The sequence below is a fragment of the Oncorhynchus keta genome, chromosome 4, assembly GCF_023373465.1.
Source record: "Oncorhynchus keta strain PuntledgeMale-10-30-2019 chromosome 4, Oket_V2, whole genome shotgun sequence".
NCBI classification, from domain to species: Eukaryota; Metazoa; Chordata; class Actinopteri; order Salmoniformes; family Salmonidae; genus Oncorhynchus; species Oncorhynchus keta.
In genome coordinates, this window is record NC_068424.1 from 26,618,275 (window position 1) to 26,645,624 (window position 27,350).

Genomic DNA, 27,350 nt, shown 5'->3' on the forward strand with positions numbered 1-27,350 from the left:
ATGAAATGAAGATGATCAATTACAAATAGTACGCTGTCTTAAGCGGTAGATGACAAAGATGTAAGGACAGCGCACCGCTGTCAGACTCTGGTTACTGGTCCAGATACACGCTCGGCTGTATACAGCTCGGCTGCCCAGAGGTGGAACAGCTGGGTATGCTTCTTGTGCTGCAGTTGCATGATCATTGAGAAGCGGTAATAGCGGTTTGTCGGGCCTGCATGAGGTTAAAACGCAGACAGTTTTTGGAGTGTTACACGCTGCTATCTAGGCAGCATTTCAAACACAAGCAAAACACAGACACGTAGTCTAATTAGCCAATTCATGTCATCATCGTTGCAAGCATCGGCTAAGCAGGAGGCAGGCAGGCAGTCAAAGTATTAGTGTTCTTTTTTCAGGAACTCTGGCTAGTGGCTACGACATGGCAGCAACTATACAGATTAGCCTACATCATCACACAAAACGTGGGGACTGCGTCCTGCTTGTGCAAGTGCAATATTCCTTATAACAGACAGGGATTGTTTTTTGGAATGTTCATTTAAAATCGCTGCACGGTTTTTATTTTAGCTGTCCCTACACAGGCAGAGACGGGCTACGTCATCATGGTTGAGAAGAGGGTGAGTAAAAGAGAAAAACATGAAGGGAGCAGGAGTTTGAGGAGTAGCTACGTAGTGTGCATAAAATAACGCAAGCGCAGAACATGATTCGGATCCTTAGGTTCGAGAAAGAGATTTCTGGAAGGACGCGGTGAAACCTCTGTATTCGCAGCCACAGCCTGTATTCGAAGGTTGCATCCCGAAAGACACCCTTTTCCATATAGGTTCCTGGTCAAAGGTTGTGCACTATATAGGGAATAGGGTGCCATTTGAGATGCACACAAAGTTGTATGGATCCAGGAATGTAGTTTGTAGATCATTCATTGTTACAGCAATCTGTGAGTGAACATACTAGAGAAGTGGATGTTTGAGTCACTGTGTATATGAGGTTACACAGACCTCTAGTGGCCACAGATGGAGTAGGAGCCAGTGACTGACACTGAATTCTCCTGTGAACCATGGGGTGTATTCACTAGGGCATACCGTAGCAAAGCATTGCGCAACAAAGAGTAAAAAAGCATTTCTTATTGGACTGCAGATAGTACCTCCCCGTTTTCCTCTGTTTTTGTCCGCTTTATACGTGCTGAACATGACCCTGGTGTTTATTGTTGTTTTCTATGGTTCAGACTGGGCCACTGGTGTCTCTCTCTCCCACTCGTTGAGCTTCTGCCAGACTCCACCATCTGTGTGTAGCAGAGGGTTACCAACTTAACACACACACACAGCGTGCCAAACTAACCAGGTGCAATGATGACTCTGCCACTTTCTGTAGACATGTGTTGTCACTGTTCTTGTTTTGACCAAACCAAACCACCATATTGTAACAAAGCACTGAGGAGCTGGCATGGGGTACTGCATGCCAAGCCAGGAGTGTCTTTGTTATTCTATGACTCCAGTTGCTCACACAACTGTGATACTAAGTCAAGCCAGGAATAGGGCTTTTACGGTAAATGTATTACTGCCACACCAGCCACACCAGAGTCATGCTGGCAGTCAAATTCCACGTGATCGCTTAGTCACGTTAATTAGGCTTCTCCAAGCTCTGATCCTGCTGATGCTAACTTGCTAACTGCCTGGTACTCAGCACTCTACTGTCCCTCCAATATATCTGACATCAATGCAAATGTAATCAAAAATCTTATCAAACACTTCATGAGAGTCTATGAGCTCATGTTGCACAACATTTCTAAAAGTTATGTAATTGCGTGAGAAAACAGAGTGATGGCCTCTGTTAAAAAGAGGAGGATCCCATCAGCTTTTTATAGTCTAGGCCTACTATATTTATTTCGCAACATTACTACTATTAAGCACATTGCTTCTCTTTAAAACAAGAGTATAGCTTACCTGGCTGGCATGAAAATGAACCACAGGAAAACGTCCTCCATTCGCTATTTAAGTGCATAGATGACATGTATTTTTCCTATACAGGTGCATGATAATGGTTCATTCTAAATCAAAACAAATTTCACACATATATTATTCAGGATATGTAAATACGAGATTAAATCAAGAATAGTCTGATGGGTGACAATATTAGCCTATCACTTGTGAATGAGATATTATCACTTGTGAATGATGACCAGCTTGAATGCAGTAAGGCACATCATAGTCACACACCTCATGTAGCCTAGCCCATAGGCATATACAGTGCTGTGAAAAAGTATTTGCCCCCTTCCCGATTTCTTGTTTTTTTGCACATTTGTCACATGTAAATGTCTCAGATCATCAAACAAATGTCAATATTACACAAAGATGACCCAAGTAAACACAAAATGCAGTCTTTAAGTGATGATTTTATTTATTTAGGGAAAAAAGCTATCCGAACCTTCATGGCCCTATGTGACAAAGTAATTGCCCACTAAACCTAATAACTGGTTGTGCCACCCTCAGCAGCAACAACTGCAATCAAGCATTTACGATAACTGGCAATGAGTCTTTCACATCGCTGTGGAGGAATTTTGGCCCACTCTTTGCAGAATTGTTTTAATTCAGCCACATCGGAGGGTTTTCGAGCATGAACCGCCTTTTTAAGGTCACGCCACAGCATCTCAATCGGATTCAAGTCCGGACTTTGACTAGGCCACTCCAAACCTTCATTTAGTTTTTTTTAAGCCATTCAGAGGTGGACTTGCTGGTGTGTTTTGGATCATTGTCCTGCTGCAGAACCCAAGTGCGCTTCAGCTTGAGGTCACGAACTGATGGCCGGACATTCTCCTTCAGGATTTTTTGGTAGAGAGCAGAATTCATGGCTCCATCAATCACAGCAAGTCGCCCAGGTCCTGAAGCAGCAAAGAAGCCCCAGACCATCACACTACCACCACCATATTTGACTATTGGTATGATGTTCTTTTACGCCAGATGTAACGGGATGCACACCTTCCAAAAAGTTCAACTTTTGTCTCATCAGTCCACAGAATATTTTCCCAAAAGTCTTGGGAATCATCAAGATGTTTTTTTTTGTCAAAAGTGAGACAAGCCTTTATGTTCTTTTTGGTCAGCAGTGGTTTTCACCTTGGAAATCTGCCATTGAAACCATTTTCCCCCAGTCCCTTTCTTATGGTTGAGTCATGAACACTGACCTTAACTGAGGCAAGTGAGGCCTGCAGTTCTTTAGATGTTGTTGTGGGTTCTTTTGTGACCTCTTGGATGAGTCGTCGCTGCGCTCTTGGGGTAATTTTGGTAGGCCGGCCACTCATGGGAAGGTTCACCACTGTTCCAAATGTTCTCCATTTGTGGATAATGGCTCTCACCGTGGTTTGCTGGAGTCCCAACGCTTTAGAACTGGCGTTGTAACCCTTTCCAGACTGATAGATGTCAATTACTTTGTTTCTCAACTGTTCCTGAATTTCTTTGGATCGCAGCATGATGTCTTGCTTTTTGAGATCTTTTGGCCTACTTCACGTTGTCAGACAGGTTCTATTTAAGTGATTTCTTCATTCATCAGGTCTGGCAGTAATCAGGCCTGGGTGTGGCTTGTGGAATTGAACTCAGCTTTCCAGAAAATGTGATTAACCACAGTAAATTCATAATTTAACAAGGGGGAGCATTTATTTTGTCACATAGGCCATGAAGGTTCGGATAGCTTTTTCCCCTTCATAAATAAAATGATCACTTAAAAACTACATTTTGTGTTTACTTGGGTCATCTTTGTGTAATATTAACATTTGCTTGATGATCTGAAACATTTAAATGTGACAAATGTGACAAAAAACAAGAAATCGGGAAGGGGGCAAATACTTTTTCACAACACTGTATGTTTTGATAGGGTTTGTATCCCGACTAAAGTGGCAAAATAACTTCTTCAAATGAAGCACACAGCATAACTGGCATACATACACAGCACATACGTTTCACCTTTGGGGAAGATCATTGTCACCATAACAATGCATCTTTATAGTAGAAACATGACATGCATAATTGCATTTGCGTTCACTTTTGAGAATGGTGTTTTCCAGCTAATGGAACATTCCTGCTTATAGCCTACTGCCATGTGGCCATTTCCTCTGCTTATAACGTGGAGAAATAGGCTAATAGTTTATCAATATTTCAAGCTAAAAGTTCTGATCTGTTATGTGAGCCACATTTGTGATGCTAGTGGTTGTGTTCATTTGAGATCTATCCCATCCCACAACCTTCCCAGACTGTGTTTGGAATATTTATTTCTCGCACAGAATAGAATGGGTCAACTTGTACTATGGGGGATAGTAGATTGACATAGGCTGGTGCTTTTGCTGTTCGTTAGGCCTGCTCATCTTGTTGGCTGACGAAAAGTAAATGTGGACAGTTCTTCCAATATCTTGAATATACGCCTCGGGAATTGGATGACGACGCACACAGTTGTGTCCTCGAAGTGTTTGTCTTCACTTGTAGCCTGTGAGAAAGACCCGATCATGTGACGGAGAGCCATTTGAGTGAGAGGTGCTTTGGAGCATGCAGATGGGAGAAGGGAATTATAATGATTTATATTCAGCCCAAGGGCACAACAGACACTGTCCGCAAATGGCACGGATTTGTTCAGGAAGCATTATGACCACACAAAGGGGATGCCGCAGGGATATTCGAGGCATTATCAAGCGCTTGTCAAATTGATGAAGACTGATGAAGTGTGTACAGCCTGCGCTAAAAACAAAGCAGAGCTCATGCCTTTCATGCAACTTTTTTCCAATCATAATTGTAGTCGCATCATGCAGCCTTAGAATGTATTAAAATTCTAAACATTATAGCCCAATATTTGTATCACAACTAAAGTTACATAACTCTACATGAAGCATATAGGAGGACCTGTTTCTTTGTTAACCTCTCAACAGAGAATAGACGTGTTTGCTCACTCCTTCAAACTCCTCCCTCAGAGTATGATATACTTTATTTCTTCATATCATGTTTCTTTAGACCGGTCTAAAATAAATCATGGATTTATTGTAATGGCGTAGACTGTATTAAATGGATTTATTAGACTTTTAAAATGTAGATGTTCCAAAGGTATGCGTCAATGTGTTTATGTTCATTTACGGTCAATTACCATGAGACTGACAGTGATTGGCTTGACAATCACTGGCTGCCGAAATTTCATGACTGCCACAGCCCTTCCTAGGAATTATCATATTCTGTGACAAGCCCACTCCAGGTGTTCATGCGTGTACACACACACACACACACACACACACACACACACACACACACACACACACACACACACACACACACACACACACACACACACACACACACACACACACACACACACACACACACACACACACACACACACACACACACACATCTTATCACAGCAGTGGCAAACCAACTCCCTGACCAATATGGCTGACTTTTATCTCGTCATAAGAATGTTCATGTCAGTTGTAGTATTCTAATTCCTAATTCTATGGCAACGACCTCCAGGGAGAATATAGTATTTTATACAACCTTTTTATTGGGGGGGTTGGTGGCCCTGCGGGGGGAGGGTAGTATGCCAGTAGTGTGTGCATGTGTATATCAGACCTAGGTTCAAATGCATGTGGTTTTGTGTATTTTTTTATTCAAATACTTTTTTCTGTGCATTTGAGTATTTTCAAATACACAGCCCAAAACAAGTACTTTTATTTGACTATTTGAATGGTTATTTGTAAAAGCCAAATAGTCAACCAAACTGTCTCTGTGTCTGTCTGTCTGTGTTTTCCACCATTAGAGGTAAGTGTGTTATAGACTGTTATAGACCGGGACAAATACTGGGGATTCAGAGGCTAGTACATCACATTCATTTATATGACATCACATTCAAGTATATGTCCTTTTGCCTAGTGTTACCTGCAGCACAATCCACACTGGAAACTAATGTGACACGGGCTTTATGAACCACTGGAACGTACACGAGGAGAAAGCATAACCGTCTCCACAGACTATGCTGGTAAAACCACACACAGAAACAACAAGTAACATGTTGAGCTGGTGGAGAGAAGCAGCCTTCAGCTGGCAGCACTGTGTTGTTCTATGGTTAGTTCAGAAAAACAACAGAGAGGGCCAGTTCCTCCCGAGAGGGCTCCAGCTGACCCCTTTCTGAAACGGTACATTTACATGACATTTTAGTCATTTGGCCGACGCTCTTATCCAGAGCGACATACAGCCATGTTGCAATAACTTATTCTCCTCTCCAACTGACAATGAAGTCTCCCTGCCATCTCCTGCCTTACCGTTAAATGAACATATAGGTAAGATAAGGTTACTGTATTAAAACGGTTGTTGTCAGTTGTCTGGACTGAGCACTCACACTACCCCTGTCCTCGGTCTCACCGGAGCTTAATAGTGACCCTGTTCCTATTTGCAAACAAACCACAAACACGCCACCAGGACACTATTAAGGTCATATATTCGTACAGGAGATGTCAGAATCCCCTCTGTGAATGAACAGATGCGCTTTTGTGCTCTGTACCACCCGGCCGGGGGTCCCCCGAACATGGGGGGGGTAGTGTACCCTTACTCTCTAGGGGATTCAGGAGGACAGCAGGAGATTGAAATTGCGTAATTTAACTGGTCAATAGTTTTTTTTTGTCACCCTGGGTGAACATAACTCATAGAGAATACATATCACATGTGGCATTCCACAAGGGTTCGATTTTGGGTCCGGTACTGTTCACTTTATATATGTTACCCCTTGGCAGCGTTATCAGAAAGCATAGCATTGATTTTCACTGCTACATAGACGAGACACAACATTTACATTTCTGAGGATTTTAGCTCCATAGATAAATTATTGTACTGTATTAGTGATTTAAATACTTGTTTGGATCACAACTTCCTCCAGCTAAATCAAGACAAGACCGAGGTACTTATTGTTGGAGCCAAAGCACAGAGAGAGAATCTGTCCACACATTGTAATTCACGGGCAATAAAGATAAAACACCAGATAAAAAACCTAGGTTTTATTTTAGAATCTGAACTCAATTTCGAATCACACATGAGGAATGTGACCAAAATATATTTTTACCACCTGAGGAACATTGCCAAGGTGTGGCCGTTTCTCTCTCAAGCTGATACAGAGAAACTTATCCATGCTTTTATTACAAGCAGACTTGATTACTGTAATGCTCTCCTGTCTGGTCTACCCAAGAAAGCCATTGATCAACTGCAAAAAAACATACAGAATGCAGCAGCACGGTTACTGACCAAGACCAGAAGGAGAGCACTTATTACACCGGTTTTAATGTCTCTGCACTGGCTGCCTGTGAGTTTTAGAATACATTTAAAGATGCTTCTGTTGGTTTTTAAATCAATCCACGATTGTGCTCCACAATACATGTCAGACATGCTTTTAAGTTATGTACCCAGTAGGTCCCTCAGGTCTTCTGGCACTTTTAACTATCCCAAAGCCTAGGACCAAGAGGCATGGAGAGACAGCCTTTAGTTATTATGCCTCTGGAATAGCCTTCTAGAGAACCTGAGGGGGCAGAAACTGTGGACATATTTCAAAGAGATCTTAAAACACACCTTTTTTAGTCATTCAGTTTGTATTGTCATTATTTTGTTTTTTTATCCTCTTATGTTGTTTTTGTAGTTTGTTTGTGTTTTTTTCGTCGTCATTAAAGGAACATGTATTCATATCACGCTGCGCCTTGGTCTCCTCCTCCTCCATTCACCGAACGTGACAGACCAAGCAAAAGGACCAAGCAGCGTGATATGAATACATGTTCCTTTAATGACGACGAAGAAACACATAAACAAACTACAAAAACAACAAAACGAAGGTGAAGCTTAATATAGTGCTGACACAGGCAACTAACACAGACAATAACCCACGAAATACCCAAAGAAGATGGCTGCCTAAATATGGTTTCCAATCACCAATCAGAGACAACGATAAACAGCTGCCTCTAATTGAGAACCAATCCAGGCAACCATAGACATACATAAACACCTAGATAGTATACACCCCCATAAACATACAAAACCCCTAGACAGTCCAAAAACACATACATCACCTATGTCACACCCTGACCTAACCCAAATAATAAAGAAAACAAAGAATACTAAGGTCAGTGTGTGTGTGTGTGTGTGTGTGTGTGTGTGTGTGTGTGTGCCCCAATATCAGTATGTGTAGGTGTGTGTGTGCATGCGTGCGTGCGTGAGAAAATCTAGTCCAATTGCAGAGCTTCAGAGCCCAGCCCCAATATCAGTATATCTCTTTGTTCTATTCTGTATTTAGAATAGAGAGAGAGCGCGGGAGAGAATGAGAGCTAGAGCGGGAGAGGGGGAAAGAAAGAGAGTGCCAGGGCTGGCAGACACCTCACCCTGCTCTGAACTTCCTGACGCCAGTCCTCCCCCTCTCCTCCTCTCTTTCCGTACCCTGACAACCAGAGACACAACAGTTGCCCCGGCAACAGCGCAAACAAACAACTGAGCGTTGTTTGTTAAAAGACACAAGAGGAGAAGAGAAGGGCATGTTAGTAGTGTGAATTACAGTGGTACTAAATCACATAAGATCAAGTCAAGTACAGGGGGTGGAAACGGCTGGCAGGGTTACAGCATCTCTGACTAAAGGATCTGATACTATATAGTTTGATGGGAGAAAGAGTCCCCAGTTAGAAAAGAAGTGCTGCCATTTATGAGGCCCTGTAAAATAATACATGTGCAGATGGATGGGTTGGTTGAAGGGTGAATTGCAGTGGTATTACTGGAGGCAACTACAACACTGATGGGCAAGTTCAGTGTTTTCTGTTGGGATAAAATCGGACACTCACTGGTCTCAGAGTTTACGGATAGAAGGGGTTGGTCTTGGAATGACAGATTATATGAATGGACACATACTGTAATATTATGGCTAAACACCGATAGTTTATTTAAATAGAGAAGTTTGAGGATAAAGGACCTTTATGCTTGTGCCTAGAATGATCTGTCTGAAGAGTGTTCTTGACTAAATACCTGAAAAGACCCATACACAATGAATACATCTGTTTTTTATATCTATGAAAAGGCCTTTGTTCATCTTACAGTATCTTTGCCAGCAACATTGTGCATTGTGTGTGACCTTTGTTCTTCTCGTGATAAAAATCCACAATGTCATTCTCAGGTGTTTTTATAGGAGAAAGGGTGGCCCCTGTTAGCGTCAAAATGAAGATGCATCTGACAAACAGTGAGTTACAGACTTTATGAGGTCATTGCTGAGTAATCAGAGTGTTTGTGTTGTCTTTCGTATCTATGTGTTTATCACCAACAGGTTGTCTACTCCCCATCACCTCTTCAGGTGTGTATGAATGAGGACTATGGACACGGGGGTGGGGGATTTCAGCTCCAACTACCTCATTACTTGACAATGTAACCCACAAAATCTGGCAACCCCACCCAGACATTGTTATCTCTGGGCTGTAGATCACCTTCTCTGTTGTTCTCCTTTAGTAACTGGGCCGGGGCTTAGTGTTCACAAATAGTTTTTTAAAACATTTGAAATGGAACCTTTATTTAACTAGTCAAGTCAGTTACGAACAAATTCTTATTTACAATGACGGCCTACCCTGGTCAAACCCGGACGACGCTGGGCCAATTGTGCGCCGCCCTATGGGACTCCCAATCACGGCATGATGTGATACAGCCTGGAATCGACCCAGGGACTGTAGTGATGCCTCTAGCACTGAGATGCAGTGCCTTAGACCGCTGCGCCTCTCGGGAGCCCAAAGCGTCTAGGAGTAGGCGTGCTGATCAATTTAGCCTTTTAGATCATAGTGAAGAAGAATACATGGTCAGGGAGGGTCTGATCTTACATCAGCACTCCTATTCTGAGACACTTTATGGATACTGGCCCAGGTCTCTAACATTGATCTCTTAATACTGTATTCTTATCATATTGCATCAACAGTTACTTATATGAACTCTAGATGGCAGTATTGAGCCTGGGAGACGGTTGTTGTTCCCTGTCTCCAGGCTTTATCTCAGAGAGAAGGATTACAGTTTAAGAGCTTGAGTTGAATGAGTTGACAGAACAGTGTTGTGGAGTTCTGACAAGACTTTCACAGGCTCTGATCTTGCATTCTCTCTCTCTCCATCTGATTCTTTTAGTTTCTTCTCTTTCTTGTAAAGGCAGTGTTCTCTGATATCTAAAGCTCTCTCTCTCTCTCTCTCTCTCTCTCTCTCTCTCTCTCTCTCTCTCTCTCTCTCTCTCTCTTCTCTCTTCTTCTCTCTTCTCTTTCTCTCTGTGTCTGTTTGAGATACTGCATGAGGTTGGGATCTGACAGACAGACTTTGAGGGGAATGACAGGGACTGGGAAAGAAACGCAATTGAAAGCTGAGTTGTAATTATGAAATGTAAGTTGGAATATTGCTTTTATTACAAAGCTAAACAAATGCCTCTCTGGCCTGTTCTGGGAGATCTAACCACAGAGTCAATGCTTTGTGTTTAATAGTTCATGAATCACAAATGCTTGAGCTGACTGTGTGAGGGGCAGGGAGAGTGTGGGGTCTCTCTTTCTCTCCCTCACTCTCTCCCCCTCTCTCTTTCACCCCCCCTCTCTTTCACTCTCTTTTTTCTCTCACAATTCAAATAATTATTTCTCTCTCTCTGTGTGTGTGTTTGTGCATGCATGCTGTATGTGTGTGTGTTTGTGCATGCATGCTGTATGTGTGTGTGTTTGTGCATGCATGCTGTATGTGTGTGTGTTTGTGCATGCATGCTGTATGTGTGTGTGTTTGTGCATGCATGCTGTATGTGTGTGTGTTTGTGCATGCATGCTGTATGTGTGTGTGTTTGTGCATGCATGCTGTATGTGTGTGTCTGCCACCACTCTCTTTGATATCTATCATTACAGAGATATTGTTAATTACAGCGCAGCGGATAGTACAGACAGTAGAGCCACAGTCTATTTTATAATGACACAAGACTAGAGCCTGCTGTTATAGGCTATATCCCAAATTGTACTTTGTTCCCTACATGGTGCACTACTTTTGACCAGGACCCTATGGGTGCACTATATAGGTAATAGGGTGCCATTTGGGATGCATCCCATTGTGACCTCCCAGACACAGAGCCACAGCATCACAGCATCACAGGCACAGCTAGGACATATGAAGGGCTGGAAATGAGTCAATTAGTTCACTCATAGGTGAATCAATAAACTCGTAGTCTTGGATCTGGTGTGCGTGAGAAAGGGTGTGTGCGTACCAGTGTGTTTGTGTCTCTCTCTGTATCGCTGTCTCTGTGTGTGGGGGAGAGAGTTAGATGATTGCACACTATACATCTGTCAACACATCATCTCAGAAAGTGTAGGTTAGGTTATTTGTGAGATGAATATACTAATTATGACTTCAGTTCTTGATTTAGAACAGAGAGAGGAGAGAGTCAGTCAGTCTCTGTCTAAATGACATTAAATAACATGGAAGCTTGATGGGGGAACAGACACACACACACCAGCTCCACTTTTTGCTTTGGTGTAGTGAGTGATTGAGAGAAGGAATTCCTCATTACTCAGACCTCTTTGTTCACATCGCATCGCTCAAATACTTTCCACCCATCTCCTCTCCTCTGCCAGTTGTATTTATCAGTCATGTCTCAACGTTTGATGCCGGGTCTGCTTTCCAAATGCCACCCTATTCCCTATATAGTGCTCCTCCTTCGACCAGGAAGCATTAGAGAATGTAGGGAATAGGGTCATATTTTGGACGTACCCAGGGACCATGTGCGGCTGCCCCGCTGTGCTCTGACTCTGAGGGAGTGAAAATGTGCCTCGCTCGCTGACAAACGGGTGGGCTGAGTGCTGACTTTGTTGTGTCTAGACAGACGCCACTGCGTGTGAGTGTTGCATGGTGAAACGTATTGACGTGCCGGTCTGTAATGTAAACTTCTCTTAGACGGTGTTATTGTGTGAGGGGTTTGGTGCGGGGGTTATGGTAGGATGTGTTGCTAACCCAAGGGAGATAAACTCAGTTGTGTCTGGCTGAATAAATCAACTCTCTTTCTCAATGGGACCAGTAGAAAAGGGGAACAAACAAAAGAGATTTACACACACAAAAAGAGGATTTGTCCTCTGTAGTTTAGTTTACTTAAGTCAGCTCCCATTAATTAAGTCTATGTCGGGCACCAACACTTCACTGGCACAGCGGTAAGCAGCAAGCAGCTATATGCCCACATAAAATACACATCAGCCATGGCATTGTGGGCAAACACACACACACACACACACACAATCTGTATGCCAATGTACCTTAAGTCACACTAATAAGGGTGAGTGTAACTTCCAGGGATCAGTCCGTTTCTCTCCCCTGGCCCCTGGAGGCCCCTGTGTCTCTTTGTAGGAGCCCACACCAGATAGCATCAGACCAGTGTTATTCATACACAGCAGGGTTGACAGTGTAATTCCACTGACTGACTGACTGACTGACTGACTGACTGACTGACTGACTGACTGACTGACTGACTGACTGACTGACTGACTGACTGACTGACTGTGTGTGTGTGTGTGTGTGTGTGTGTGTGTGTGTGTGTGTGTGTGTGTGTGTGTGTGTGTGTGTGTGTGTGTGTGTGTGTGTGTGTGTGTGTGTGTGTGTGTGTGTGTGTGTGTGTGTGTGTGTGTGTGTGTGTGTAAGCAGCTATATGCCCACATAAAATACACATCAGCCATGGCATTGTGGGCAAACACACACACACACACACACAATCTGTATGCCAATGTACCTTAAGTCACACTAATAAGGGTGAGTGTAACTTCCAGGGATCAGTCCGTTTCTCTCCCCTGGCCCCTGGAGGCCCCTGTGTCTCTTTGTAGGAGCCCACACCAGATAGCATCAGACCAGTGTTATTCATACACAGCAGGGTTGACAGTGTAATTCCACTGACTGACTGAGTGTGTGTGTGTGTGTGTGTGAGATCCCAATGTATAATCCCATTGACACTGTTTGTCGGGCAGAAAGACTTGCCGTCCTGTAAGCGCGCCACGTTGTCATGCCCGGCTTGTTCTCAACAGCGGTCACATCTTGTTTAGACAAAACACAAACTAAATCTAAAGCTGCATGTAATGTCTTTATTCGACTCGCCTGAAAGATTAGACAGAGATTTTGTCCTCTCCGTGTTTTTGTAATTTCTTTATCTCCACCTACAAGGAACAAGGTCAAAGGGAGAGGTGAACTCGGAGATTAAAAGCTTCCCGTAAGGTAATGTGCTGTGACCGTGGCAACGTTTGAACACAGTAACTTTACAGCAGTGGTTCCCGCTGTGACCCACCTAGACTTTTCGGACTTATAGTCTACCACCACGTAAACCAAACCAGTCTCGAGACAGGACCTTACAGAGTAGATAACGACCAGGAGACAGATTAGGTGGAGGAGCAGGTGATGGTTTGGGCGTTGACACAATATTAAGCCATGGCTTGTGTTCCAAAGGACCCCCTATTCCCAACAGTGTGTTACTTTTGACCAGACCCCTATGGACCCTGGTCAAAAGTAACAGGAATAGGGTGCCATTTGGGACACAGACATGGTTCCCACGGCCGGTAACCTCTCTCCCCTTGCCCACCCACTCTCATTTCCCAGCAGTGATGATGAATGAGACTATGCTTACAGGCATTCTCAGAAGCATGACAGAAGCATTCAGTCACCCTGTGTTATCCACACCAGTCCCAGTCCCTGGATGACCTGTGTTCTGGGACTGTGTGTACCAGCTGGAAACCGATTTTCCTTACAGTGAAATACTTTTGACCAGGCCCATAGGTCTCTCTATGCTTCAGGTGAGAATTCTCACCTCGTCTGGTGAAGTAGTATGGCTCAATGTTATAAACGTTCATCTTCATGGTGTGTATGTTATCAAATGTTTATGCTAATCTCATCAGACGATAGAAAAATTAAGGAAAAATCTAACACCCAATCAGACAATTCTAAATCAAAACCTGGGCAATCTGACTAAATGTAACACCCGGGCAATCTGACTACATTGAAAACCCGGGAAATCTGACCACATGTAACACCCGGGCAATCTGACTACATGTAACACCTGGGCAATCTGACTACATGTAACACCCGGGCAATCTGACTACATGTAACACCCGGGCAATCTGACTACATGTAACACCCGGGCAATCTGACTACATGTAACACCCGGGCAATCTGACTACATGTAACACCCAGACAATCTGACTACATGTAACACCCGGGCAATCTGACTACATGTAACACCCGGACAATCTGACTACATGTAACACCCGGACAATCTGACTACATGTAACACTCGGGCAATCTGCCTACATAACACCCGGACAATCTGACTACATGTAACACCTGGGCAATCTGACTACATGTAACACTCGGGCAATCTGCCTACATAACACCCGGACAATCTGACTACATGTAACACCTGGGCAATCTGACTACATGTAACACCCGGACAATCTGACTACATGTAACACCCGGGCAACCTGACTACATTGAAAACCCGGGAAATCTGACCACATGTAACACCCGGGCAATCTGACTACATGTAACACCCGGGCAATCTGACTACATGTAACACCCGGGCAATCTGACTACATGTAACACCCGGGCAATCTGACTACATGTAACACCCGGGCAATCTGACTACATGTAACACCCGGGCAATCTGACTACATGTAACACCCGGGCAATCTGACTACATGTAACACCCGGACAATCTGACTACATGTAACACCCGGACAATCTGACTACATGTAACACCCGGACAATCTGACTACATGTAACACCCGGGCAATCTGATGACATAACACCCGGGCAATCTGACTACATGTAACACACGGACAATCTGACTACATGTAATACCCGGGCAATCTGACTACATGTAACACCCGGGCAATCTGACTACATGTAACACCCGGACAATCTGACTACATGTAACACCCGGACAATCTGACTACATGTAACACTCGGGCAATCTGCCTACATAACACCCGGACAATCTGACTACATGTAACACCCGGGCAATCTGACTACATGTAACACCCGGACAATCTGACTACATGTAACACCCGGACAATCTGACTACATGTAACACTCGGGCAATCTGCCTACATAACACCCGGACAATCTGACTACATGTAACACCTGGGCAATCTGACTACATGTAACACCCGGACAATCTGACTACATGTAACACCCGGACAATCTGACTACATGTAACACCCGGACAATCTGACTACATGTAACACCCGGACAATCTGACTACATGTAACACCCGGGCAATCTGATGACATAACACCCGGGCAATCTGACTACATGTAACACACGGACAATCTGACTACATGTAATACCCGGGCAATCTGACTACATGTAACACCCGGACAATCTGACTACATGTAACACACGGACAATCTGACTACATGTAACACACGGACAATTTGACTACATGTAATACCCGGGCAATCTGTCTACATGTAACACCCGGGCAATCTGACTACATGTAACACACGGACAATCTGACTACATGTAATACCCGGGCAATCTGACTACTTGTAACACCCGGACAATCTGACTACATGTAACACACGGACAATCTGACTACATGTAACACACGGACAATCTGACTACATGTAATACCCGGGCAATCTGTCTACATGTAACACCCGGGCAATCTGACTACATGTAACACACGGACAATCTGACTACATGTAATACCCGGGCAATCTGACTACATGTAACACCCGGGCAATCTGACTACATGTAACACCCGGGCAATCTGACTACATGTAACACCCGGGCAATCTGACTACATGTAACACCCGGGCAATCTGACTACATGTAACACCCGGGCAATCTGACTACATGTAACACCCGGGCAATCTGACTACATGTAACACCCGGGCAATCTGACTACATGTAACACCCGGACAATCTGACTACATGTAACACCCGGGCAATCTGACTACATGTAACACCCGGGCAATCTGACTACATGTAACACCCGGACAATCTGACTACATGTAACACCCGGGCTGGTATTCCTTTTAGACACACATCAGTGCCTCTCTGAAAATGTACTTCTCGTGGAATTTTACTCCTTGTGGAATTCTTCATTTGCAGCTGGTATGGTATTTCTCTCCTCTCTCGTCCTCTCGCTCTCTTTAAATGATTTCTTCACCTACGGAGAGGAGACATGCACGTACGAACCAAAGGGAGGCATGCAAGCACACACACACACACACACACACACACACACACACACACACACACACACACACACACACACACACACACACACACACACACACACACACACACACACACACACACACACACACACACACACACACACACACACACACACACACACACACACACACACACACACACACACACACACACACACACACACACACACACACACACACACACACACACACACACACACACACACACACACACACACACACACACACACACACGCGTAACGAGAAGAGACAGGTGAGAGATTGCCTGGCGCAGGGCCAGTGTGATGGATGGAGGGAAGAGGAACATTTCTCAGTGGATGAGTGTCTCTCCTCTAATCCAGGTGATTAGTCACGCCTCCTCTTCTATCAAAGTGTAAGCCGCTGTTTTCTATCTTCTCGTCTCAACCAGGAGGCCAGTAACACAAGATTGACGGGGAGAGTATCAATGTGACTAATGTGTATATCTGACACACACACACACACACACACACACACACACACACACACACACACACACACACACACACACACACACACACACACACACACACACACACACACTAGTGAGTGGTAATAATTATGTCCGGCATTTGATCTCTTGTTGTCACATTTCTCACATTCCTGATGACTGATGAAAACAAAATGGGCTATTGTTGTTAAAGAAAACATCCTTTATATGCTGTCAAATGGTCCATACAGTAATGGCTTGAGGTACTGTATCTATCAACTTGTTATTAAAAAAAGGGAAAGCACTCGCACGTCTGAGGTGTTTTGTTGCAGGTGCCTGGGAATCCTTCTAGGATATCTTCAAACTGCGCTTGCCTGTATGCTTAATAAACACAAGTGATACGGGTAAGTTTTTATTTTATTTTAAAGGCCCAGTGCTGTCAAAAATGTGATTTCCTGTGATTTATATATATATTCCACACTTTGAGGTTGGAATAGTACTTTCTTCCTTGAGATAGCTTTTTGCCAATAATTAATTGCTGTTAAAACATTTTTTTTTAACCATTTGACTTAATTATTACCCAGAAATTATTTGATATTGAGATAAAAACGGCTGCATTGGACCTTTAAGATATCAACTTGTTAATAAAAAGCTATATTATATATCTTTACCAACAGTTAGCTAACTCAGACCATGACTCATGTCATCAACATACAAATTCAGACTTACGCTATATAATTGTTGCAATGTGTTTCGTCTCACAAAACATTTATTCAGAACCAAGAACTTGCTGTCGAGTTTACATCCCTCTTTGATGTCCTGCTATATTTAATAAAGCGTTACTGGTTTTAGTTTTGTGACAATAAACATGAAGTTATTTATATTTTACTACCCTTCTTTTCTACTCAGTCATGACCCTGCTTATTAGACTGAGTGTGCATCCCAAATGGAACCCTATTCTCTATATAGTGCACTACTTTTGACCAGGGTCCACAAAGCCATAAAGGGACGAGGCTGTCATTTGGAACGCAAACAAAGTTATGCTTTCTGTTCTCAATGATTGTATTATTGTGTCTGTTACCGAAATGTGCATCCCAAATGGAACCCTATTCTCTATATAGTGCACTACTTTTGACCAGGGTCCACAAAGCCATAAAGGGACTAGACTGTCATTTGGAACGCAAACGAAGTTATGCTTTCTGTTCTCAATGATTGTATTATTGTGTCTGTTACCGAAACGCGTGTCACCTACTTTGCCTTGAAGCTGAAAATTCTATTCTCTGATACCTGATCATATAAGCCTGGTTAAAGCTGAACATGGGCCCAGTGGTGATCCTGGGAACGCACAGCACTGAAGCTGGGAACACTATCGCGTGTGGATCTCAGTTCAGCTTTATTCTGTCTCCCTGTCCAACAGCAGTATGTTAAAACAAACCAGAGAGAGATATAGAGAGGGGGGTGAAAGAGACAGAGAGACTGGGGAGAAGGAGAGGGGATGACACTGGCGTGTCTAGTTCATATGGAGCTCTTTAGAGAGTCATGCAGACCGAGGACTGTTCTTATGAGGACACAGGGAGAGAACACACAGCGAAACTTCTCCCCTTCTCTCTGGTCAGGATGTGTGGTCTCTCTCTCATCATCTCTCCTTCAGGACTGCCTTCTCTGTCTCTTCTCCTTACAACCACCATCTATTTATTGGCTAATTGATGCAAGATAGTCTTGTCAGTCTATCGTCTCTTAGTGTGTGTGTGTGTGTGTGTGTGTGTGTGTGTGTGTGTGTGTGTGTGTGTGTGTGTGTGTGTGTGTGTGTGTGTGTGTGTGTGTGTGTGTGTGTGTGTGTGTGTGTGTGTGTTGGTTCATCCTTCCTCAGTTCTGGACGGCTGAGACAGCTAAGTCAGATACAATGCATCTGTTGATGACTCAGTGACTATGATAAATGACTGTCCCTCTCCTTCTCTCCCTCTCTCACTCTTTCCTTCTATTCCTCATCCCTCTTCCTCACTCCATCTCCCTGTACTTCACCCATTCTCTCTCTTCCCTGTCTCCCTCTCTCCCTCCCCCTTTCTCCCTCTCTCTCCTCTCACCCTCTCTCCTCTCTCTCCATAGAGGACCTAGATGACCTGCGTATGGAGGGGGTAACAGGACTGGCCCCGTCAGGAAGTAAGTTCAGTCAGGGTCGTAGCTCCTACCTCCCAGAGCCCCAAGCCAAGGTCACACTCAACATCTGCTCAAGGTGTGCAAGGTAAATATTTATCCTTTACTCTGACCTGAGGGTTACCTGGGCCTTACCTGTGCCAGTGTGTCTGTGTCTGTTTGGCTGATTGGTTGTCTGTCTGCTCTATAACTTGGTACAGAGAGAGTGGGGCAGGTCTGTGTCCAAAGACTCCTCTTCTCTCTGGTCAGTGAGTGCATTTGTCTGAGCAGATAGGGTACTGCATATGAGAAATGCTTGCCTGACTTACTACTGCAGTGTCCATAGGCCCAGTTCCCTATCACTATACTAGCCCAGTTCCCTATCACCACACTAGTTCAGTTCCCTATCACTATACTAGCCCAGTTCCCTATCACTATACTAGTTCAGTTCCCTATCACTATACTAGCCCAGTTCCCTATCACTATACTAGTTCAGTTCCCTATCACTATACTAGCCCAGTTCCCTATCACTATACTAGCCCAGTTCCCTATCACCATACTAGTTCAGTTCCCTATCACTATACTAGCCCAGTTCTCTATCACTATACTAGTCCGGTTCTCTATCACTATACTCGTCCGGTTCCCTATCACTATACTAGCCTAGTTCCCTATCACTATACTAGTCCAGTTCCCTATCACTATACTAGTCTAGTTCCCTATCACTATACTAGTCTAGTTCCCTATCACTATACTAGCCTAGTTCCCTATCACTATACTAGCCTAGTTCCCTATCACTATACTAGCCTAGTTCCCTATCACTATACTAGCCTAGTTCCCTATCACTATACTAGCCTAGTTCCCTATCACTATACTAGCCTAGTTCCCTATCACTATACTAGCATCGTTCCCTATCACTATACTAGCCTAGTTCCCTATCACTATACTAGCCCAGTTCCCTATCACTATACTAGCCCAGTTCCCTATCACTACACTTGCCCAGTGTTCTATCACTATACTAGCCTAGTTCCCTATCACTATACTAGCCTAGTTCCCTATCACTATACTAGCCTAGTTCCCTATCACTACACTTGCCCAGTGTTCTATCACTATACTAGCCTAGTTCCCTATCACTATAATAGCCTAGTTCCCTATCACTACACTTGCCCAGTGTTCTATCACTATACTAGTCTTGTTCCCTATCACTATACTAGCCTAGTTCCCTATCACTACACTTGCCCAGTGTTCTATCACTATACTAGCCTAGTTCCCTATCACTATACTAGCCTAGTTCCCTATCACTATACTAGCCTAGTTCCCTATCACTACACTTGCCCAGTGTTCTATCACTACACTAGCCTAGTTCCCTATCACTATACTAGCCTAGTTCCCTATCACTACACTTGCCCAGTGTTCTATCACTATACTAGCCTAGTTCCCTATCACTATAATAGCCTAGTTCCCTATCACTATACTAGCCTAGTTCCCTATCACTATACTAGCCTAGTTCCCTATCACTACACTTGCCCAGTGTTCTATCACTATAATAGCCTAGTTCCCTATCACTATACTAGCCTAGTTCCCTATCACTACACTTGCCCAGTGTTCTATCACTATACTAGCCTAGTTCCCTATCACTATACTAGCCTAGTTCCCTATCACTATACTAGCCTAGTTCCCTATCACTATACTAGCCCGGTTCTCTATCACTATACTAGTCTGGTTCCCTATCACTATACTAGCCCAGTTCCCTATCACTACACTAGCCTAGTTCCCTATCACTATACTTGTCCAGTTCCCTATCACTATTCTAGCCTAGTTCCCTATCACTATACTAGCCTAGTTCCCTATCACTATACTAGCCTAGTTCCCTATCACTATACTAGTCCAGTTCCCTATCACTATACTAGTCCGGTTCCCTATCACTATTCTAGCCTAGTTCCCTATCACTATACTAGTCCAGTTCCCTATCACTATACTAGTCCGGTTCCCTAGCAAATTAAATCTATGTTTATTTGTCACGTGAACTGAATACAACAGGTGTAGACCTTGCAGTGAAATGCTTATTTACAGGCTCTAACCAATTGTGCAAAAAAGGTATTAGGTGAACAACTGGTAAGTAAAAAAATAAAACAGTAAAAAGACAGGCTATATAAACAGTAGCAAGGCTACATACAGTAGCGAGGATACATACAGACACCGGTTAGCCAGGCTGATAGGTAGTATATACATGTAGATATGGTTAAAGTGACTATGCATATATGATAAACAGAGAGTAGCAGTAGCGTAAAATAGGGGTTGGTGGGTGGTGGGACACAATGCAGATAGCCTGGTTAGCCAATGTGCGGGAGCACTGGTTGGATAGCCCAATTGAGGTAGTATGTACATGAATGTATAGTTAAAGTGACTATGTATATATGATAAACAGAGAGTAGCAGCAGCGTAAAAAGAGGGGTTGGGAAGGGGGCACACAATGCAAATAGTCCAGATAGCCATTTGATTACCTGTTCAGGAGTCTTATGGCTTGGGTGTAAAAACTGTTGAGAAACCTTTTTGTCCTAGACTTGACACTCCGGTACCGCTTGCCGTGCGATGGTAGAGAGAACAGTCTATGACTTTTTTAGGGCCTTCCTCTGACACCACCTGGTGTAGAGTTCCTGGATGGCAGGCAGCTTAACCGCAGTGATGTACTGGGCTGTACGCACTACCCTCTGTAGTGCCTTGCGGTCAGAGGCCGAGCAATTGCCGTACCAGGAAGTGATGCAACCAGTCAGGATGCTCTCAATGTTGCAGCTGTTGAACCTTTTGAGGATCTCAGGACCCATGCCAAATATTTTATGTCTCCTGAGGGGGAACATGCTTTGTCGTGCCCTCTTCACAACTGTCTTGGTGTGTTTAGACCATTCTAGTTTGTTGTTGATGTGGAGACCAAGGAACTTGAAGCTCTCAACCTGCTCAACTACGGCCCCGTCGATGAGAATGGGGATGTGCTCGGTGCTCCTTTTCCTGTAGTCCACAATCATCTCCTTAGTCTTGGTTACGTTGAGGGATAGGTTGTTATTCTGGCACCACAAGGCCAGGTCTCTGAACTCCTCCCTATAGGCTGACTCGTCGTTGTCGGTGATCAGGTCTACCACTGTTGTGTCGTCTGCAAACTTAATGATGGTGTTGGAGTCGTGCCTGGCCATGCAGTTGTGGGTGAACAGAGAGTACAGGAGTGGACTGAGCACACACCCCTGGGGAGCTCCGGTGTTGAGGATCAGCGTGGCAGATGTGTTGCTACCTCCCCTCACCACCTGGGGTCAGCCCGTCAGGAAGTCCGGGATCCAGTTGCAGAGGGGATTTGAGGATGAGATTTGAGGGTACTATGGTGTTGAACACTGAGCTGTAGTCAATGAATAGCATTCTCACATAAGTGTTCCATTTGTCCAGGTGGGAAAGGGCAGTGTGGTGTGCAATAGAGATTGCATCATCTGTGGATTTGTTGGGACGGTATGCAAATTGGAGTGGGTCTAGGGTTTCTGGGATAATGGTGTTGATGTGAGCCATTACCAACCTTTCAATGCACTTCATGGCTACGGAAGACACCTGCCAGTTGGTCAGCACATGCCCAGAGCACACGTCCAGGTAATCCGTCTGGCCCCGTAGCCTTGTGTATGTTCACCTCTTTAAAGGTCTTACTCACATCGGCTACGGAGAGCGTGATCACACAGTCATCTGGAACAGCTGATGCTCTCATGCATGCCTCAGTGTTGCTTGCCTCAAAGCGAGCATAGAAGTGACTTAGCTTCTCTTGTAGACTCGTGTCATTGGGCAGCTCGCTCCTGTACTTCCTTTTGTGGTCTGTAATAGTTTGCAAGCCCTGCCACATAAGACGAGTGTCGGAGCTGGTGTAGTATGATATCACTATACTAGCCCAGTTCCCTATCACTATACTAGCCCAGTAGAAAGTCTTTATCTCCCTCCCCACTCATGCTAGGCTCCAGAGAAGCAGGTTTATTATTAGGATGGATAGGTTTCACAGGCACTTCTGGGAATCCCATTGAGACATGGTTGGGTCTAAAGCACACACTGTAAAGCTTTTGTTAGAGGTGAGAGCCAGCCTCTCTCTCTCTCTCTCTGCTTTCTCTCTCTCTCTCCTTCTCCACGCACATCTCTCTCTCACGCTCTGCTCCCGTTTGACCTCTGACCCCTGTCTTTACAGCCCCCTGTTCACAGGCATGTCTACTGAACACACTCCTCATACCACAGAACACAGTGTGTGTGTGGGTCTGTGTGTACGTGTGTTTAAATAACCTCTGATATTACAGTCCCGTGCATCTGGAATGAAGCCGGCCTGGTCTGGGCCATCTGTCCAAGGCATTTCCAGGCCAGTGATGTGTGATCTGTTTAGGGCCCTTCCCTCCCATCCCTCACCATCTAAAACAACTAGAGCTTGTCAGCCAATAAACCTCTAGAGGATCTAGTGGTCAGGTTAAAGGAATTTGGCCGGAACAGAACAGACGGAGAGGGGGAGAAAGCAGATGTCTGACGTTTCACTGAGAGAGATATTTGCAGAGAGCCAAAGCTAGCTCCAGATACGGCTACAACATCAGTGACTACGTCCCAAATGGCACCCTATTCCCTGGTCAAAAGTTGTGCACTATATAGGGAATAGGGTGCCATTTGGGATGCACCCATTGTGATCCAGGAGCTGGCTTAGTCATTATAAGCCATAGATATAAACTATTGAACTTTAAACATTCAGGTGGTAAACAATCTGCCTACAAACTTTGTGATAACATTCAGTATCATGAGAAACCCATCTACCCATCTTAGACACGCATTACCAAACAGATAAGCGGCGTGGATGAATGAAAAATGAAAAGAACAAGAAAGAGGACAAAACCCAAATAGAGAGGGAAGGGGGAGGGGGGGATGGAGGAGTGTGCCTGGCGTCTGACCTGTCTAATACCCCATTATCTCAACCTGGCATCGGGCAGAGTCATGGCCGCTTGGGCCCTATTGCACCCAACACCCAGAAACATGAGCATAACATTGGGCTGGGAGGGAGGATAAACAGGAAACGTGCCGGAAGAGAAAACAAGTGATCTAAAAAATAAATAAAAAATGATAAAGAGGTGATAATGGAGACCGGTATCAGCGCAGGGCGGTCTTGTGACAACAAGCACATTTTGGAATGCACTTAAGATATGATATTCTGTTCTTGATCTGGAGGAATGTAGACTGTAGGTAAGTGCTGATACAAAGAGGAAGAGAGAGCGAGAGGGAGAGGGGGAGAAAGAAAGAAAGAGAGAGAGGAGAGGGACAGAGCGAGAGGGAGAGAAAGGAAGAAAGAAAGAGCGTGAGGAGAGAGAGAGAGAGGGAGACAGTGGGTGTGTGACAGAGAGAGGGGGGGGGTAAATTGGCTATCCCAATACTCAAAGGCTGGCAAGATGTCTTTAATATATATACTTCAGAGGAGGCTGGTGGGAGGACCTATAGGAGGATGGGCTCATTGTAATGACAGGAATGAATGGAACGGAGTCAAACATGTGGTTTCCATATGTTTGATGTGTTTGATACCATTCCATTTATTCCATTCCAGCAATTACAATGACCCCGTCCTCCTATGTTTCCCTCCACCAGTCTCCTCTAACTTAGTCTGGGAAGCCATCGAAGTGAAAGACAAAAATACAAGACCACTATGCCAGCCGGGGAACAACAGCATGGAGGTGATTAATCTATAGTAACACCTCAGAGAGTGTTTATTAATTTACTGCAGCACTGTTAAATGCTGCCTGCGCCCCACCCAGTACTGTGTGCTACCAGTCATCTCCAGTGGAGCCTACCCAGAGGTGTGTTCAACACCCATCTGTTCCAAGGCGTTACTTAGAGGAGGCAGATGTTACCAGGGACTGTGATAGACAACGAATATCATCATTCCTTTCAATCCTTTTCTCAAAAGCGTGAGATTTCTTTATTTGATAGTTTTATAATGTTTTGGGCCCACCAGCGGGACAGAGGAGAGCGGGACAGAGGAGAGCGGGACAGAGGAGAGCGGGACAGAGGAGAGCGGGACAGAGGAGAGCGGGACAGAGGAGAGAGGGTCAGATGAGAGAGGGTCAGATGAGAGAGGGACAGATGAGAGAGGGACAGAGGAGAGCGGGTCAGATGAGAGAGGGACAGAGGAGAGCGGGACAGAGGAGAGCGGGACAGAGGAGAGCGGGACAGAGGAGAGCGGGACAGAGGAGAGCGGGACAGAGGAGAGCGGGACAGAGGAGAGCGGGACAGAGGAGAGCGGGACAGAGGAGAGCGGGACAGAGGAGAGCGGGACAGAGGAGAGCGGGACAGATGAGAGCGGGACAGAGGAGAGCGGGACAGAGGAGAGCGGGACAGAGGAGAGCGGGACAGAGGAGAGCGGGACAGAGGAGAGCGGGACAGATGAGAGAGGGTCAGATGAGAGAGGGACAGAGGAGAGCGGGACAGATTAGAGCGGGTCAGATGAGAGCGGGTCAGATGAGAGCGGGTCAGATGAGAGCGGGTCAGATGAGAGCGGGACAGATGAGAGCGGGACAGATGAGAGCGGGACAGAGGAGAGAGGGACAGATGAGAGCGGGACAGATGAGAGCGGGACAGATGAGAGCGGGACAGAGGAGAGCGGGACAGAGGAGACCGGGACAGAGGAGACCGGGACAGAGGAGACCGGGACAGAGGAGAGCGGGACAGAGGAAAGAGGGACAGAGGAAAGAGGGACAGAGGAGAGCGGGACAGAGGAGAGCGGGACAGAGGAGAGCGGGACAGAGGAGAGCGGGACAGAGGAGAGCGGGACAGAGGAGAGCGGGTCAGATGAGAGAGGGACAGATGAGAGAGGGACAGATGAGAGAGGGTCAGATGAGAGACATAGGAGTGAGAGACATAGGAGAGAGAGAGAGATTTTTTCATTTCAAAAGTTATCTTCCATTCTTACAATAATCCCTTAGGTACAAAGTGGTGGTGGCTGTGGAGGAATGCCACACCATAAATTGTTGTCATGTTGTGTTGTTACCATGCTGCGTTTTCATGTGTTGCTGCTATGTTGTTGTCTTGGGTGTCTCTTTATGTAGTGTTGTGGTGTCTCTCTTGTCGTGATGTGTGTTTTGTCTAATATTTTTATTTTTAATCTCAGCCCCCGTCCCCGCAAGGATGCCTTTTGGTATACCGTCATTGTAAATAAGAATTTGTTCTTAACTGACTTGCCTAGTTAAATAAAATAAATGTATTTTGTCTCCAGTTAATGGCTTCCTCTGATTACATGGAAAATAGCATGCGTAAGAATGCGTAACTAAAGCAGTGTGCAATTAAATGATATATAGTATGATTTACAGTCAACTAAATATATACTGTTCAAACATAAATACCATGAGTACAGATGATATAAAACTGTTTATAGGAGAAGAAGGAAACACATTGGGAATCAAAATGGGTGTTCCAAATGGCACCCCATGCCCTACATAGTGCACTACCTCTAACCAGAGCCAACCACAAAGCGAAGGCCAGAGTGTTCAGCTTGCGTTCCTGTTAGAAAAACTGTTTGTCTTTCAGACACAGCGTGCTGCTCTTTGTCCAATCTCTGAGAGTGTTACATCTTTGACGTGAGGAGAAAGGCAGAAGCCACAACTTTTGGACAAGGCTCTCATCCCACTCCAAGCAGATAGGGCTGGTACTGGTAGGCCTATAGATATGCCATATATAGGATTTGTACTGGTAGGCATATATGGGCTCAAAGCTGGACATGACAATGAACAGTTATGATTACAAACAGATGGGATATGATAGTGGACCCGACAGTCTTGTCAGGGGTGTGAAGCACCAGTAGACAGACGGAATTTGGGTTTAAAATGATGGTATTTATTTACAGGTAATTCATCAGACGTTGACCAAAATAACAAAGGGCCAGTTCACTGAAGCTGCTGGCTTCTAAGTCAGAGTGCCTTAAAACTAGGCAGAGTGCCTTAAAACTAGGCATAGTGCCTTAAAACGAGTCAGAGTGCCTTAAAACTAGTCAGAGTGCCTTAAAACTAGGCAGAGTGCCTTAAAACTTGGCAGAGTGCCTTAAAACTAGTCAGAGTGCCTTAAAACTAGTCAGAGTGCCTTAAAACTAGTCAGAGTGCCTTAAAACTAGTCACAGAGTGCCTTAAAACTAGTCACAGAGTGCCTTAAAACTAGTCACAGAGTGCCTTCAAACTAGTCAGAGTGCCTTCAAACTAGTCAGAGTGAATTCAAACTAGGCAGAGTGAATTCAAACCAGGCAGAGTGAATTCAAACCAGGCAGAGTGAATTCAAACCAGGCAGAGTGAATTCAAACCAGGCAGAGTGAATTCAAACCAGGCAGAGTGAATTCAAACCAGGCAGAGTGAATTCAAACCAGGCAGAGTGAATTCAAACCAGGCAGAGTGAATTCAAACCAGGCAGAGTGAATTCAAACCAGTCAGAGTGAATTCAAACCAGGCAGAGTGAATTCAAACCAGGCAGAGTGAATTCAAACCAGGCAGAGTGAATTCAAACCAGGCA

The 27,350-nt window shown here is 44.7% G+C and overlaps 1 protein-coding gene across 2 annotated transcripts in view; it reads left to right on the forward strand.

The window, feature by feature from the left end:
- c4h8orf34 (chromosome 4 C8orf34 homolog) overlaps positions 1-27,350 on the forward strand; it is a 175,209-nt gene that overhangs the window by 93,315 nt on the left and 54,544 nt on the right. Inside the window, exons 8-9 of one of the 2 annotated variants that reach the window (XM_052504950.1) lie at positions 9,154-9,216; positions 18,795-18,930. In XM_052504950.1, coding sequence (XP_052360910.1) covers positions 9,154-9,216; positions 18,795-18,930 — 199 coding nt within the window. The remainder of the gene's footprint in view (positions 1-9,153; positions 9,217-18,794; positions 18,931-27,350) is intronic. The other variant, XM_052504954.1, reaches the window with a different exon arrangement.